Below are 17168 nucleotides of genomic sequence, written 5' to 3'. Positions count from 1 at the left end.
TAAACTGAGACGTCAATGGAAGGTGATATAAAGTTTTAAGCTCATAAATCTGACTCACATTCAGTCATTTAGAGTTAAATCAAATGAGGCTGGAGTCTAGTTAAAATCATACCATGTGAGCTACTGAGGCTCAACTGTGTTAATAACACATTTACAGCATATAAATATGGCATATGTGCTGACATGCTTAGTATACATAACTAATAACGTATATTCCCCCTTCCCAGTTTCTCCCTCTCCATGCCTCAGAAGGACTGCGTGATTATTTATTTCTCAATGAATCACCAAAATCAGCCCACAGCATGAAAAGCTGGAGCAGCAAACTCAAGAGACAAGACTCTGGCAGTGTGGTCGGGTCCTCCTCTAGCAAAAGGAACTCCATTAGTGGCCCACCAGTGCCTGTGTGGGTTACTCACACACCCACACCAGATAATATCACAAATGATGGTGATACTAACTCCACAGGCCGAACTTCCAGCACTCCACCGTACGCTGGGAAGGAGGACAGTAAAGGAAGCATGAAGGACAGACTGAAATCCCTCATCCCTCAGTCATGGGGAGGCATCATCCCTAAATGGACAAAAGAGAGTGACAGTTTTAATGACTCTGAAGCCAGCAGCAGTACGATCCAGATCCTGCCCAATGGGACCAGGGTGAGTCCTCCTGTAAGTCCCCTGCTGGAGCGCAAGAACTGGGCTGAATCACTTGGCAACTCCAGCCAGAACTCTCATAAGCCTTTGTTAAGGGAGAGCCCGTCTGATGATCTCTTGTATCAGGGCCCACGAGAAGAATCTCTCCTGACCAGTATCCACCCTGCAGAGTACTACGCTGAGAAGCTGGAGGTCTATAACCTGAAGTACGCTTACTTGAAATCCTGGCCAGGGTTGCTCAGACTTCTTGCGGGACTTCAGCTCCTTTTTGGGGGCATGGTCTTTGCCTGCATCATCGCGTACATCCAGAAAGACAGTGAGTGGTCCAACAGCTACGGACTCTATAACGGTGCGTATAACAATGGGCAAGGCATATCTGGATACAGCTACAGAGGCCCCATGACTCCCTTTGTACTGGCTGTAGCTGGAGTCTCCTGGATTATAACCCTCATTATTTTAGTGATGGGAATGACGATGTATTATCGCACCATCCTCCTCGACGCGCCCTGGTGGCCTCTGACGGAGGCCTTCATCAACGTGGCGCTGTTCCTGCTCTACATGGCGGGTGGGATTGTCTACCTGAACGACTTGAACCGCGGGGGGCTGTGCTACACGGCAATTGGCATTAACCCCATCGTTGCCAATCTGTGCCGGGTTGATGGGGGACAGATGGCGGGAACGGCTTTCATCTTCATCAACATGGCGATGTATCTGGGAAGCTTCCTGGTGTGTCTGAAGATGTGGAGGCATGAGGCTGCACGAAGGGAGAGAGAGTACTTTGAGAACAAGGTACAGGTCATTAATCCGATGTAGAGTTTAGATGCAAGAGGATATCATCACTTCTAAATTTAAAGTGGGAGGCAAAACATTTTCATTGAAAGAATGAAGTGTTCTCTGGATATGGAAAGTGATCCTCATGACTTCAGAGCTATGGGGGCAATTTCCCCTTTAAACTGTTCACAGGTTTTGTTCTCAGCTTCTGGAAATTTTCAGCCCATACGTGGTTTATCCCCTTCGTGTTTACTCTATGCTGCGCTGTCACACACGCTCCCCTTTTGATGGTTCTTTAAGTATATCTGACATATCAAACATCCCGTTTATTGTTGACAACAGTCAGGGATACTATTATTGATTGCAAATGAGCCAACAAAACCCCCAACACCACAGTGGAAGATCAAATCCAATAAAATTGAAAGTCAGTCAGGATAATCTGCAGTGAGCATGCCATTTGTCAGTATTGATATGTCAGCTTCTTTCTGCTGGCAGTCAACCAGGATTCATCCCAAAGCTGTAAACTGTGTTTTCCTTAACTCTATTGACCGTGCAGTCCTCTCTGTATGAGTGTGCCAGAAATAGATGAGTTGTGAAGTAGACATTCCTGTTTTGCAACCATATGTGATGCTTTTTCAGGGCAAATTAATCTAAAAAATGCATGCTTATATTTGCTAATAACACCAAGTAAACATGAATTAAGAAATGTCAATGGTAGCATTGTGCGGCTAGTGAATTATAAGGAACAAAGTTGCTATTGCCTGTGTCTTTAGTAACTACAGTGACGAGTACAGCCACAGTAACGGTAGTGATTTGAGCTAAATGCTAACATGCTCATATTGACAATGCTAACATGCCATGTTTACCATCTTAGTTTAGCATGTTTTTGAGATATTTCAGTCTGGACCGAATGGCTGAGCAGCATCCCTAGATTCCCGAGGTCATCCTTATGTTCCCCCGGGTCCTATATGTGCTTGATATAAACTGATATTGTAAGAGGTTGATAGGGGCTTTCTTCAAAAGGTTAATAGTTCAAATTGCAAATGAATGAAGGGAGGTGGACGATTCAAATGCAGTTTGAATGGTAAAAATCAGTTAAGCCACTGTGGAGATATCAATGGCTTAACTGAAAGAAAAACAAGGAAACAAATTTGAGGGAGTAGGTTTGAGGAGTATATCAGGCTATAAGCTAGTGGATGATTTCAACATCTGACCTAGAGAAACAATACTGAGAACTGAGAAAGGTGTCGTTAATGTGTTGTGTTAAGAGGATATTAAGCTGGGAAACATAGAACCCTAACATAGATACGCTCCTGTCGCTAGCATAGCTAAAAACAAATAGCTAACAAATGTGGACTGTACAGCAGTGGCCATTGGCATCTGATCAATTCAATTAGCACAACATGCTCAGCAATCCATGACACATCCAATCCAATATTTTAAAGCATTAGACTCGACAGAAGTCTATTCATTGTTGTGCCTAGTCAATTTTGGCCGAGATATACAAACACTACATTTGAACATTCCCTTCAGCAGCTACCACACATACTACTGTTTGCAAATAGAGTCCATGTTATCTAGCATCACAGCCACCACCTATGGGTGACAAACAGCATGGTCAGCTAAGGTGTTTGATGTCAAATAAGAAAGAGTGAGAGGCCAGGAGGGAACATAATGATTTCATCTCCCAGCTGAGGGAATGCAACTTCAGAGGCTTAGCTTGTCAAAGCAAAACAATGGGGCAGTTTTTCATCCTGGCTGTAGTTAATTCTTTTAATTAGGATTTCTCTGACATGTAGCTTAACCTAAATTTTGCTCCTAGGCGTCTTTGAGAGTTTCTTGTAATGATGACACGGGCTTGCACACGTAGTGGTGTATAGTCATTAAATAATTTAATTCACATGTTTTTAATAATCCTTTTTGTCTTTTACCTTCAGCCCCAGGAGTCCATCCCACTAACCCCTCAAAAAACAAAGCACATATCATTCAAGGATGAAACAGATAAGTCTCTGAGTAAAGATTATCTAAATCAGAATCCAGTCAGTGTGAACAGAGCCCCAGCGTCTGAATACACCCCCAAAGTACACATCATCGCCGACTACATCATGTGAGTGAACATTTAAACTATGCAGGGTTGATATTCTGACTCTATGTCATATATAGTATTTACTGTATTCATGTTCCCTGAAACCCTTCCCTACAGAAAGTATCCAGAGATCAGCTGTGTGGAAGAAAGGGAAAAATACAAAGCAGTCTTCAATGACCAGTATCAGGAATACAAGGACCTCCACAGAGACATCGGCATCACCCTCGATAAGTTCAGACAGCTGGATGCAATGATGGCACGACTCCCCAGAGATGGAAAAAGCCAAGAGGTGAGATGAATGTAAAACAACCTTCATTTAGTCATGTCTATTAACCGTACAAACCATTTCTGTGATGGGCTTCCAGGATATAATTTGAGGTGAAAAGGTCATGATTAGGCCTCCTTATTGCACGGACATGTTAGACAAATCTATTTCTACACGATGCCATTGTGATACACAGTGTTGGATAAATGTTTTATGTCACGTTTTGTGCAAACTGTTAACATTCTATTTATCATTTAGGATCGGCAGAGGATTCAAAGCATTTTGAAGAAGTATCAGCAGAAAAAGAGTGTAAGTTTGTTAATAAGGTTAATAATGAGGGCACTAGTCCCCTCATGTTTTCCATCTGCTCACTCGCAAGCAATTGAAAAATAATCTGGCAAATCCAACAGTTAACCCAGAGATGTAGTAGAATTGCTAGTGTTGTGTAAACACCCAGGTAGCATTTGTTTTTCTTCAATAAAGCTGTCCACCGATGCAAATAATGTTGCTTCCACCATGAAACCGAAACTCTCATTTAACGCAGCTACATTCCAGAATGAATCAGGCAAAGACGACAGTTAGCAGAGGAAGACGAAAAGAGGAGGAAAAAAGACATTTAGGTAATAGAGGTTGCTGCAATTAATCAATAGATTATTTGATATATGTGTGTGTGTGTGTGTGTGTGTGTGTGTGTGTGTGTGTGTGTGTGTGTGTGTGTGTGTGTGTGTGTGTGTGTGTGTGTGTGTGTGTGTGTTTTTTCACAGGAGCCTGGCTTCCTAGAGAAAAAGGAGCGCTGCGACTATTTAAAAGCTAAATTAAGCCACATCAAAAACAGAATACGCACTTTTGACCAGGAAGCCATGGGAAATGGTCGGGCATGAAGACGAACAGAGAGAGATACCTGCAGCACCTGATGAGTGGACACAACAAATAACCTTTCTGTCATTGTTTTTTTTTTGTCAGTATATTGATCGTATTGAATATATATTCATTTTGAATGAATAGCATATTGGACGCTTTTTGTATTGGCATCAACATGACATGAAACCTGGTTTATAACACCTGAGCTACAGCATTATAAGGGCTAAATGTTACACGCCTTTTGTGTACAACTTTCATTACATGTCATCTCACGATTTCTTGTTATATTCCTGTCATTTGTGTCACCGCGGAGGAACAACATGTTGATTCAGTGTATGTTTTAAATCAAAACTCTGTCAGTGATTGCAATTTTTATTAAAAAAATAAGTTTGTGTGATAAAGGTTCTTTTTTTACGAACGCGTATTGCTGTTTCATATTTGCACTGCCCCTTTTCTGGTTTCTCTACAACATGTTTTGGCTCTGCGTAGACAGTTAGTTTATCTTACCTATGTGGGCTACTTTGCTTTGCTCCTACCTCCTAACTGTTAGGTGATCCATGATTTTGTTATTGTCCTTCAGCTTTGTAATATATGTTATATATATATATAACATATTTCCATATGGCTTCAGAAAAAAAACAACTTTCATATAACATCAGGTTATAAATGTACAGGTTTATTATTAAGTGAAGTGCTCTCACACTCCTCTCAGGTCAGGTTTTATTTTTACCAGTTTTCAGTTATCATTTCCAGTTTTATTTTGGTATACTCACCTTTGTCTCTTGTTTCAGATACTTCCTGCTCTTGTGTGTTTCCCATCTGTGTGTTTGTCTGCCGAGTCCTTTTTGTTTTCACCTGTCCCTCATCAGCCCTGCTGTCACCTGTCCCTTGCTATCGCCCTCCTTTCTTGTGGGTTTAGTCTGTGTGCTCCCCTTTGTCTGGGCCAGTTCCTCTGTTTCAGTGAGTGGACAAGCCTTTCTTTTCCTCGTGAATTTACAGTGTTTATCAGACCAATCTGCAGTACTTTGACTTTTTGACGTTTTTTTGGACACCTTTGCTTATTTCCGGACCGACAAAACCCTATAAGTCAAGACTTTGCATTCTACCTGCTTCGTGTTCAAGTCTTTCATTTGAGTTCTTTGTCTGTACCGACCAAAATGAGCTCAGTAACCAGACAGTACAAATATGTTATTGAACCATTGATTTATTGGCCTACACTGATTTCTACAAACACACCATGAAGCCATTTGTGTCATAGAAAAACAAAAGATGCATTCCGATCACTGTTTGTGTTTGACTGTATTGATTATGTTGGTCCTCTACATTTATATGTGTAGAAAGCAGTTAGCTTCCAACTGGCCATATTTATTATTGGTTGTAAAGTGACACAATCCGCCATTTCAGGAAACCAAAGAACTTGAAATAAAAAACACTCCCACAATTTCAATGGCAGAGGAATGTTGTTTCATTGTACCCAAACAACAGATTCTTGGTATTGAGGTGACAAAATACTATGATAATATTCTATCTGGATCTTATGGCGTCAACTATTAGGCCAAGCTCTTGCACATTGACTGATATTTTCCGTGTCTATTCCAGATGTGGGACCAATTAAGTAAGTCTCAAGTCTTTGCACTCAAGACCCAAGTCAAGTCCCAAATCGAGACAGGCAAGACCCAAGTCCTAACCTTTGAGTATTTAAATCCTAAACAAGTCACAATGCTCTCTTCACCAAATATTTTGTTAGCGTCCGAATCTGTAATTTTCGACCTGCACTTTTTGCGTCCTGCAAATCATTTTCTTTGCATAGTTTCTGTTCACGGATGACGTTAGTTCTTCATGGTTGTCTTGGTAGAATGCTGTCGGATTGGTACCAACAAAGAAAATTAACACTTTTTAAATTACAAGGACAACTTTTTAATCTTTGGGTTTGGGGTAAGGTATCAAGTATTTTCTCTCCAAAAAGCTCAAGTACAAAGGAAGTCATGTATCATTGGTTTAAACTCCATGTTGAGCTGCAAGTCTTTTTTTGATTTTGTTGAATCAAAAGTCATTCAATTTAAGAGTCCAAGTCATGTGACTGGAGTCCACAACTCTGGTCCCTTCTGCTATAAAATCACATCTGCATGTTTTACTGCAGGTTTACATGTTGGACTACATCGACAACCTGCTCTCAGTATTGCCTTTAACAGTTCAACCCTTATGGAACTGCCTTCAGGACTGCACCTAACAATAGCTTTAAGAATCATTCAACTGTAAATGATTTTCACAATTTGTCCAGTTGTTTGGTAGCGTCTGTAAAATGTCAGGAAACACTGTCTGGAATTAATTTCATAATTTATTGTTTCAGTTCTGATTGGCTTCAATGTATGCAGGCAATGGATTCATTGTATGACCGCCTGCCGTAATATTAATACTAATTACAAAGAATTAATTACAATAAAGTTATCGTTTAGAGTAAACCTCCTCCTATATGTTTTGCTTTGAAACATTCATAAACTTTAAACGTTTACATGAAACGTTTATTACATAAAAAAAAACAGTAGACTCAACCTGATGAAGTGTTTAATCTTTCATTTGAAGGCACGCATAGCCTGTAAAGGATCTACGAGAGAGCACGTGTCAGCAGGTTGAATGTGCTGCTGCTGAGACACACGCAGCCGCTCCGCGGGTTTCGTTTGCTGGAAAGTATCCGTCCTGAGAAATGACTCGGTTTACGATCGTCGGGGAAGTATAAAGAGGACACCGTGGAGACTCAGCGATATGAGATCAGCTGAGCTGGACGGGTGCAAAGTTGAGGGACGTTTTCTACAGTGCGAGGTAAGTTGTGTAGTATAATAGCCTATAGCTGACCAGTTCATTGTTTAAGCTGTTAGACGGGTCACATTTATATTTCCTTTTACATTTGATTAATTATGCGACCTGTTGAATGTTTTTTAAACATGAATAACGGAGGTTTATCGTGTTGGTCAGATCCTACACTTGGAGTGGAAAGTAGACAGAAGCCAAATGATTTAGTAGAATTTAATTTCTTTGTTTTGATGTGTTTTGTATCATATCAAAAGCAACAAATAGAGTTTGTTTTTCTAACTTTCTGAGAGCAAAATTGAAAAGTCAAATAAACAGAAACAACTGATCTGCCACACTTGACTGGGCTTCTCTTGTAGCTTCCCCTTTTCTCTCAGTTAGCTGACACTCAGCAGGTGCACTCAGGTAACACGTCTGTGGTTCTGCCCGCCTCTTATCTGCTTTCTTTCTGAATTATTGAAGACTGCTGGGTTCAGTTCCTCTGGAGTGATGAAGCGTGAGTCAGCGATACCAGCAACAGGGTTCAGGGATGGGCTGAGGTGAATGAAGCGCAGAGAGGTGCTTTAAAAACCTGGCCACATCAAATTAACAAAAAGAACAAGCAGTATTTATTTTTCTGCATTCGCATTTTCAATTCTAAGAGACAATTTACTCATGAAGGCATCACGTCAGAGGATTGAGACAACATAGAATTGATGATTTGCCACCTTTTAAAGCTGCTGTTAGATGTTGTCATTTTGTGGTGCTGAAACATGTATAAACAATGTGAAGGGATGATAAAGAAATTGTTTTTTTCCATTAATTAATTAACTCATTTTTCCCCTCCCTCCTCCAGGTGAAATTACAACAATATCCTCAAAACCATGTATGAGCCTCGGTACTACGATAGCCCCCCTGTGTACAGCCCGCCTTACAGCACCAGCTCCCAAAGCTTCTATCCCCCCAGAAGCGTCCAGCCCCCCCAGAGCCAGTATGCCCCCTACAATGCCCCCCCTGACTCCAACTACATTGAGGAGAAGCCTCAACACTTCTATCGCTGGTTTTCTCCTCCTGGTTTTGTCAAAACCTTCGAAGGAGCCACAGTACTCATGTGTTTCCTCATCTTCGCCTGTGTGGCTTCGACCCTGGTGTGGGACATGAATGGGTTTGGCTACGGGGGCTTCGGTGTCGGGGCTACAGGGGGGGTTGCAGGGATGGAGTCGGGATATTATGGAGGCAGCTACGGCTATGGTGGCTCCTACATGACGCCACAATCTGCCAAGTCGGCGATGATTTCCATGGCGGCAATTAACTTCCTAGTTTCACTGGGCTTCCTGGTGGGGAGTTTCTCACGGTCTCGGATCATGAGGGGATGCAGGTTCTACCTCACTGTTTTCATTTGTGATATCATCTTAGCTGTGCTTCAGGTGAGTCTCACCAAATATTACAGCAGCTTATTACAAATCCAGCAGATACAAAGAAGAATTCGAAGTTGTGTTTCCGACCATTTGATGAATGTGGGTCCAATAAATACTCTCCTTTTAGCTCTACTGTTGGTCTCCACCAACTTCTGAGGTCAATATCTGTCTCTTCAGCTGCTAAATGCTCCACTGTGTTCAACAGCTAGTTGTTAACTGTGTCTATCTGTTGTTTAATGCTGAGCAGGTAGAATACAGTGTGATTATAAGAGCGTTTTGCAGACAGCTGCTTTCTGTCTGGAAACAAAATTGATAAAAACGTAGAGAATGAAGCAAAACAATAAATTAGCAGGACAGAACATCAAAACAATGAGCTGAAAGGTGCTAAAAAGCTCAGTTGAGGTGAGGGTAATGTATACATATTATGGCTATCGTTAAGGTTATAGTTCTGTGTCGTTTCATCAAGCGACCCCTTTCCTATAACAGTCATTTACATCCATTGTTAATGTATGTAACAGTATTGATTAAGGCAGCTTTAAGTTTATGTATCTTCCCCAACATCCTGTTTCAAAAGGGAAATTCATTACATTAAAGGTTCTCAGACACATTTTTGAAACTGACTGGTGAAGTGGCGATATGAACAAGCATCTTCTATGTGCATCACTGTAATGTTCAGAGAATAGTCTTTGTATTTTTTTACATGTCGCTCCATGTTAAATAAATGTGCCTTTCTTTTGACTCCAAGGGCATCATCGACATCATCTTTGTGATCGGGGTGAACCCGATGTCTCAGAGCTCACAGAGCATGCTGTACAATCCCATGCTGATGATGTGCCAGAACCTCCAGGGCAGCCCCAGCCTCAGCGGCAGCGCGGGGGCCGGTTTTCCAGGGGGGTTCCCCATGTACAATCAATACCTGCACCACTACTGCTACATGGACCCGGAGGAGGTTAGTGGGATCCTGCTATTTCATTCTATTCTCTTCTATTTTATTCTATGCTGATCTATAAGTGTCTCTCTTTCCTCAGGCGGTTGCGTTCGTGTTGGGTCTGTTGGTGGTGTTGGCCCTGTCCCTGTCTGCTTACTTCGCCTACAAGACCCGCAGCAAGATTTGGCGTCACGGCAAAGCTAACATCTACTGGGACGACCCGCTGGTCAGGTCGACAGAGGGCCAGGATGTACAGGATTGGGTGAGTAGTGTTTTATGATTTCTTTCTTCGTGAAATATTAACAGAGGATGAATGTGGTTTGTGTTGTGTAAATGAGTGAGTTAAGATAATATACTAACGACAGTAAGTCCACTAACGACTTGTGGTTTATGTTTATTTCTATATATTCCAGCCAGATAACAAAACAAAAGCCAATATGCACACAGCATCAAGTCTCTCAGTTCTTGCTAGAGAACGTTTGGTTTTACAAACTCGCATTAACCTGCTGCTGTAGACTCAGAGAACGTTGCTGTTTATCTTTGGCACACCCAGGTATCAGTCTGGCTGATCATTAACCAGACTAGTGATAATAGCTGCACAGATAAGCAACGTTATACGATTTCCTGTAAAAGAAAACAGTTCAGGAGACTCTTTCATAATAATTTAGCTCGTGGTTAAGAGCCAGGTTTCTTGTTTTTATTTGAGCAGAGATCGTCACATGTGCTTTTCCTTTATGACCCTTTATGATCACACGTTTAAGGATCAACTGAACCATTTGAAACCAGTCAAAGAAGGTTGTAAATGATTCACTGTGTTGTTCACCAAAGATGTTCTTAAATTAAATAAGCAGTATTTGATGAAATCGGTCTAGTAAATGCTGTGGAAGATTGAAATGAACAAGAGCTACAAATATATTGTAGTTGGCAAAATTCTACTGTCAGCCATTTGCATATTAAACCAATTTTCTTTCTTAAACACAGAAACATTCAGACATTTATTAATAAACTGTCAATAGCAATGTGTACTTATTGACACCATTCTCTATATAATTGAACCAAAACATTAGAAAAGTACAATATAAAAGTTTTGATCTTAACTGTCAGCCTGAGAGATTCTTATACTGTACAAAAATTGTCTGGTATTTTGGAGTTTCATCCAACCAGAGGGCCTAAGAGACCTGCAGCAATTTGGCAGTTCACTTTGTTTTGCCTGCGGTCATGATGTGGGTTAGATACGCTTTTGTTTATGCGCTGTACACTGTTTGTACCCCACAGCTGTATCTTTGTCACATTGGATTGAGGCAGTGCATCAAAGTGGCCAAAACAATCCTGTGGGAATTGGCAGGCGTGGCAACATAAAGAAAACTTCTCCACAGAAAGACTCATAACTCACACTGTTCATTGTTCAAATACTTAGAATGACCTGTGATTTTGGGGACTTTTAATGACTTTTCTCTTCAGAAAAATGACAGCTTTGGTAGTTTATTCCAACTACGTGTCTTTGTTTTCAGAATACAGTAAAAGTTTTATATGACGGATGGATAAAGCGGAAATATCCGAGCCACTGTCCCAGACCATCAGTGCATTTAGCAGGTAGTCATGCTGCTGTAGCGCTCTGTGAAAGCTGTACTGTTCGCACTTCACAGCGGTAGCCTCATGTGGTATTTAGCAGCGATGAATCTACTAGAGTCGCATTGTACTATGAATGTATCATGTCCACCATGACTCGTTATGGAAAGGGAAGAAACATATTCAATCAGTTTATCCAGCGAGGCCTTGGCCTACATACTGCCTATCACTGCAAAGGGTGTAGCGAGTCACCTCATCGAGATGCAGGCCCTATTCTGGGGCACTCTTGTATTGCAGTGAAGATGCTTGCCTTGCAGGGAGGCATATATAATGTATGTGGCATGTATAATGTATAAAACGGGTTGAGTTTCCTCAGTGTTGCTGTGTGAATCCCTACAGACTGTGGTGGCGCTAAATGATTCAGTATGCGAAGGGACTGCCGCAGATTAGACTCCTGGCAGAGAAGTCATTTCCTTGTGTTTTGTGCTTCAGTCGTACTTAACAGAACTAGGAAAAGAGTGGTGATTGAGAGAAAAAGGATAACGAGATTCATAGCAAACACAGATGAATTGTATGTTGATTGAATTGAACAGGACAGTCCAATTAATATTTATCAACATGAGAACCCCACCCTTAAGTCAAAGAGGAGAACATAAATAGGCCTATAATTATGAAGTGGTGAGGTGTCAAGTATGCAGCTCTTCCCTGCAGATTAAATGTCCTAAAGTGGTGTATGCTGTAAAGAAATATATTTTAAAAAGCAAATAGCTGATCAACAGAAAAAAATGGCAGAAGCTGAAAAGTGATTAATCTTTCAATAAGGAAAAAGATTGCTCATAATGGATTCTTTAAAGTGAGGATTTGTTGCTTTTTCAGTGTAAATCAGAAAAAACTCAACTTTGGGGTCTGGAGCTGAAACAATTAGTTGATTAATTCATTGGTTGATCACCTGAATTTTTATCAGCAACTTTTTTGTTAATCAATGAATTGTTTGAGTTTCCAGTGCCAGCTTATTAAATGGGTTCTGGAAAAGTGTGATGCCTCTTATAAGTGAGCAATCGAGAAAATAAGCAGCAGCTTAATCTGTGATGAAAAGAGAAACTCAAACTCTCTCAGTCTGGAGTCGCCGTTCTTTGGATTTTAGCAAAAAGTGTCACTTTCACAAACATCGAATTAAAAATACTGTAATTGCACAAAGCAGCGGCTGTCACTGCACCTTGCTGCTGCAGGGTATCACATTCCCTGCAGCTTTCTGGGCTTTCGTTTCCACGTAGAGGATCATCCTCCGGCTCCACATTCATGAGATCTATTTCACAGGCTGCTTTTTCCAGACATTTGCATCAGCTCACTGGGGCCGATCCAGAAATAGGTCATAGACTAGAAGTCATTAATGATGCATTATACAGTATAACAGTAGATTACATGAGACATAATGCAGTTGTTGTGTTATTCTCTTTCAGAGGATGATTTCTTATGACCATGCATTTTTTGTAATGCTTTTTACCCACTTCTGTGCTCTGCTGCATGTTTACCTGATAGTTCAGAAAGATGGAACAGCAGAAATGTTTGTTCCACTGATTTCACTCCTTTCTCAACCTCTCTCAGTGTGCTCATGGCGACACACACACACACACACACCTCCGCTGCTAACATGCGTTTCATGTCAGACACAGTTCAGAAAATTGGTTTTGTGTGTTTCCGTCCAATTAACTGGTTCTGATAGTTGTTGAAAGAAAGGATTTAGGTGAGATACTGATCAGCGGGAAGGGACTTCTGCTCTCTTTTCCTTTCACTGCAGTGTGTGTTCACTGCAGGGCCAAGGCTACGTGTGTGTGTGTGTGTTTGTGTGTGTGTGTGTGTGTGTGTGTGTGTTTGTGCGTGTTTGTATCTGTCTGGCAGTGACACAGCCTCTCTCATCTGAGTGTTGAGCGTAGCGCAGCTCTCCAGCTCTGTACTTCACTGCTTATGTGACAGATTCAGTGCAGACAATCTTCTTTCTTTCCAGCGTACAAATGCATTTGATTTCTCCTGGGGACTTTCTCGCACATATCACGTTGCTAAATTTGGCATTATGTTTCAGAATACTACATAATGGGTATTTTCTGATTTTGTCTTGTGCATTTCTGCATGATTGGAATCAAATGAGCTGCACCGCGATGGAACAAAGTCCGACATTAAATGAATCGGTTCTGATTTCGTTCCCCTGATATTGTCTTATAGGTGAACCTTGTTGGAGATGTGCACAGCACTCAGCAGGCACCACCTGCACCTGACCTGATGGCGGAGAACAGTGTGGTCTCCTATGGCAACGGAACAGTCAGCATCCACAGTGAGGGAAATTGTAAAAGCAAAAGGTGAGTGATGGTTGCAGAGCCCCCAGGCCTGATCTGTGTTCAAAAAACAGGACACATGAGAAAAAAACATTTCTGTCCTGAACCTTAAAATCAACACATCTTACTTCCTGTCTGGAGTGATGCCTAATGTTTGGCTGCCCTCCAGACAGTTATGAGATAATTATAAAAAATAAATACATTATTCTTAAGTTGAAATCATATAAATTATAGTGATCTGTTGTCTCATCGTGGTCTTCATTGAAGTTCAAACAAATATGTGATGATGAATCGTTTTTAGGGCTTTTCTCGACCAAAGAAATTCTTAGTCAAACCTCATACGATTAAATCGATTAGTTGATTTAATAGGATCACACAAAAGCACCACTTTAAATATTGTTAACAAGAAATGTGCTCTGAAATTTCTAAAAAGTTTTTTTTTAATTGCCTTATCACCAAAAGAAATTGTATTAGACTGAGACCAAAACAGCTGATTAGTCGACTAACTGACTAGAGGGGAAAGCCCTAATTGTTTTATATCAGAAGAAGTGGAACAACAAGTGGCCCAAAACCAAATTAGGGGGTGTTAAATTAGATAATTAGCTGTTATGGTTTGATCAGATTGATCAGATTGTTTCCACAATGGGAGAGGGAGTTGCAATTTCAAGGAAATGTTCTGCATATTTGCAGAACATTGTTATTGTTAATGATGTTCGGTCAATTGTTGAAGTCCACAGAACAGAGCACTTTAGTTCTTCATTGTTTTTTTGTACTGTGTGTGAGATTGATAAATGAGTATAATGACAAACTGTTGAGGCTAAATTTTAAAATCGGTTATTCGTGAAAAATGCCATTTAGAATAATAACACCACAATTCTTTTGAAATAGAAAACAAAATGTCCACTGTTTTTTGTCATAAGTTTAATAAATGTCAACTCGTCATCTAGTGGTTTCATGTCCACAAACAAAGTGTATGATGAGAACTGTTCTTTATAGAGCTTCTTCTGCCTGCATGCTTCAGTTCAGTCAAAACACTTCTTGATTTCATAAGTAATCAGCTGCATGTGGCCTGCAGCTCAATATTTGGAGAGGATAATGACGCATATCATGTTTTCAGGCTCTTAAATGGTAAATCTCCAAATATATATACATTTTATATACTATTTGCTGTTCATGACAACAAAAAGCCGATGCCAAAATCAACAACGCTTTTTTTCTTGAATTTGAATTGAATTCCTGAACTTAAACTAAGTAAATCCAACATAAATGAATGCAGCTACAGGCATTCAAGCACAAATACACAATCGATCATGTGATACCTTTGTGTTGCTTCTTCATAGTTTCTCTGCTGACGACAGTAATCGTCGGGCCGCGGAGCCTTTGTACCAGAACAGCAGGGTCACAGTTTGCTCCAGCAGCTCCTCAGACGACACTGACAGCATCAGGAAACCGCCTCCTTATCATGTGGAGAAGGAACAGAGAAAGGGCCGAGGGCCCAGGCCTGCTGCTCGGGAGAGGATGGAGTCCCCGTGTGAAACTGGTTACACCACCGGAGACACTGCCAATGAGCTGGACGGGGACCGCACAGATTACCTCTACAGGTGGGCCACTATACTCTGCTGCCAGTCAATACTGCAATCTTGGTGGGAAATAGGGGGAAATTGGTTTTCAATAATTCATTAAAGCAGAAAACAGGAAATACAACATGAAACACAAATGAAAAGATAAGTCATTTTTTAATTAAAAAATAAATTAAGGGAAAAAGGATAAAGTATTATAGGCCTCAAGCCTGAGTTACTGTAATCCAGCTGAAAGACTTTAATTTAATTTAGTTTCACTGAAGAGCTGTACATTATCTACATGTTCATTGGCAGGAAAAGGCTATGTTGACTATTTGAAGAAAGAAAAGCCTGATTTAAATGCAAATGTAAAAATATTATACCAATCTGAGAGGAAGCCTTACTTGGCTTGACATTTTCTTATTAATCACAATATTAATGAAGAGACTTTGTGCCCTGCCCTGAAAGAGTATTCATATTATTACAGAAGAAAATGCTGTAATACTACAAATGCTATCGAGCATCACTACCGTCTTCAAGGCAACATGGCCAACGGTTTAAATTATTTTAATTAAATACTGGTAAGAAGACTGATTTAAAAAAAAAAACATCTCTTTTTGCCACACTGTCTCTATAATAGTTTAAATGTAATAATCATTTTATGTTGTCATGTTAATATCCCACCCCAGGCTGTACCCAGAGATAACTTCAGACGAGCAGCGCCGGCAGTACAAGAAGGAGTTTGAATCTGACCTGGCCTGCTATAAGAGCCTCTGTGCCGAAATGGATGACATCAGTGACCAGATGCACAAGCTGAGCCGAGAACTGGACACGTTGGACGAGGACTCCACGAAGTACCAGGTAGAGAAAAACAGGAGGCAGGAGCTCAGAGTGGCAAAACTCAGGGCCGACTGCCAGCAGAATATACAGTCATAGCTGTGCCAATATAATAATTGTCTTATATTGTTTATGATATAAAATCAATTCAGTGAGAGAATTTCTATTTCTATTTTCAGGGTGTGGCAGACGAGTATAACCGACTGAAAGACCTGAAAAAGGTGAGTGGAATCACATCTGTGGTATCATAATGTGCGATTACGTTACTAACATACAATCGTTTGATATTTTGGAAAATATACTTATTTTCTTTCCTTTCTAAAATGGGAAGTAAAATCTAAGACACAACAAACAGCCCATTTGGCAAATAACCAGCCGTAAAACTACAACTTGCTAGCTAGCGTGCTTTCCATTCAGAGAACGTTGTTTAAAGAAACAATTCACCTCAAAATCTAAAATACATATTTTACTTCTTACCTGTAGTGCTATTCATCAATGTAGATTATTTTGGTGCGAGTTGCCTAGTTTTGGAGATATTGGCTGTAGAAATGTCTCATATAACGGGACTAGATGGCACTCTGCTTGTGGTTCTCAAAGCGCCAAAGAAATGAATTAAAGAAACTCTACAGCATTGTCTCTTTCCAGAAATCATGACCTGATTACTCAAGTCCCTTGTTGTGAGCAGGTTATCCTCAGGTGAACTGTTCCTTTAACATCCGCTCGTTTCAATTTCTTTTTCTTCTAGACGTCAGATTGTCAAGCAAAGAAGAAGCAGTGCAAAGAGCTTCGGCAAAAACTTTTCCACATCAAACGTCTGGTGAAGATCTTTGACCAAGGTCTTTGTTAGTGCGTCTTTCAAATCTGTCCAAACAGCGCCGGGGTTTGACATGAAACAAGGATTGATCCTCCAGTTCCTCTCCAGTTTCACTGCTCTGCTATTTGACTTGTTGAACAGTTCGGCCCTCGAACCTAGATTAGATTTTACATTTCAATGTAAACTTGAAATTGTTTTAATTGTTACAGAAGGTTGTAGTGTGGTAAGTAATGAATGTTTTTATACAGAAATAATGTCATGAATGAAGATATGAATATAAAAGGATGGAAATA

At 40.5% G+C, this 17168-nt stretch overlaps 1 protein-coding gene across 1 annotated transcript; it reads left to right on the top strand.

Annotated features, from left to right (window-relative positions):
- Positions 1-302: 302 nt before the first annotated feature.
- ocln1 (occludin1) lies at positions 303-16908 on the top strand. The gene is made up of 13 exons (XM_076097328.1): positions 303-1439; positions 3359-3528; positions 3625-3796; positions 4031-4081; positions 4537-4642; positions 8291-8847; positions 9584-9787; positions 9867-10028; positions 13556-13689; positions 15006-15266; positions 15914-16085; positions 16241-16282; positions 16807-16908. Exons 1-13 carry the CDS (start codon positions 303-305, stop codon positions 16906-16908), a joined length of 3270 nt encoding a protein of 1089 aa, XP_075953443.1.
- The last annotated feature ends 260 nt before the right edge of the window (positions 16909-17168 follow it).

The sequence above is a fragment of the Anarhichas minor genome, unplaced genomic scaffold (assembly GCF_050575085.1).
Source record: "Anarhichas minor isolate MPS153535 unplaced genomic scaffold, ASM5057508v1 ptg000024l, whole genome shotgun sequence".
NCBI classification, from domain to species: Eukaryota; Metazoa; Chordata; class Actinopteri; order Perciformes; family Anarhichadidae; genus Anarhichas; species Anarhichas minor.
The sequence above is the reverse complement of the archived record's forward strand: the minus strand, read 5'-3'. Positions and strand labels throughout refer to the sequence as shown.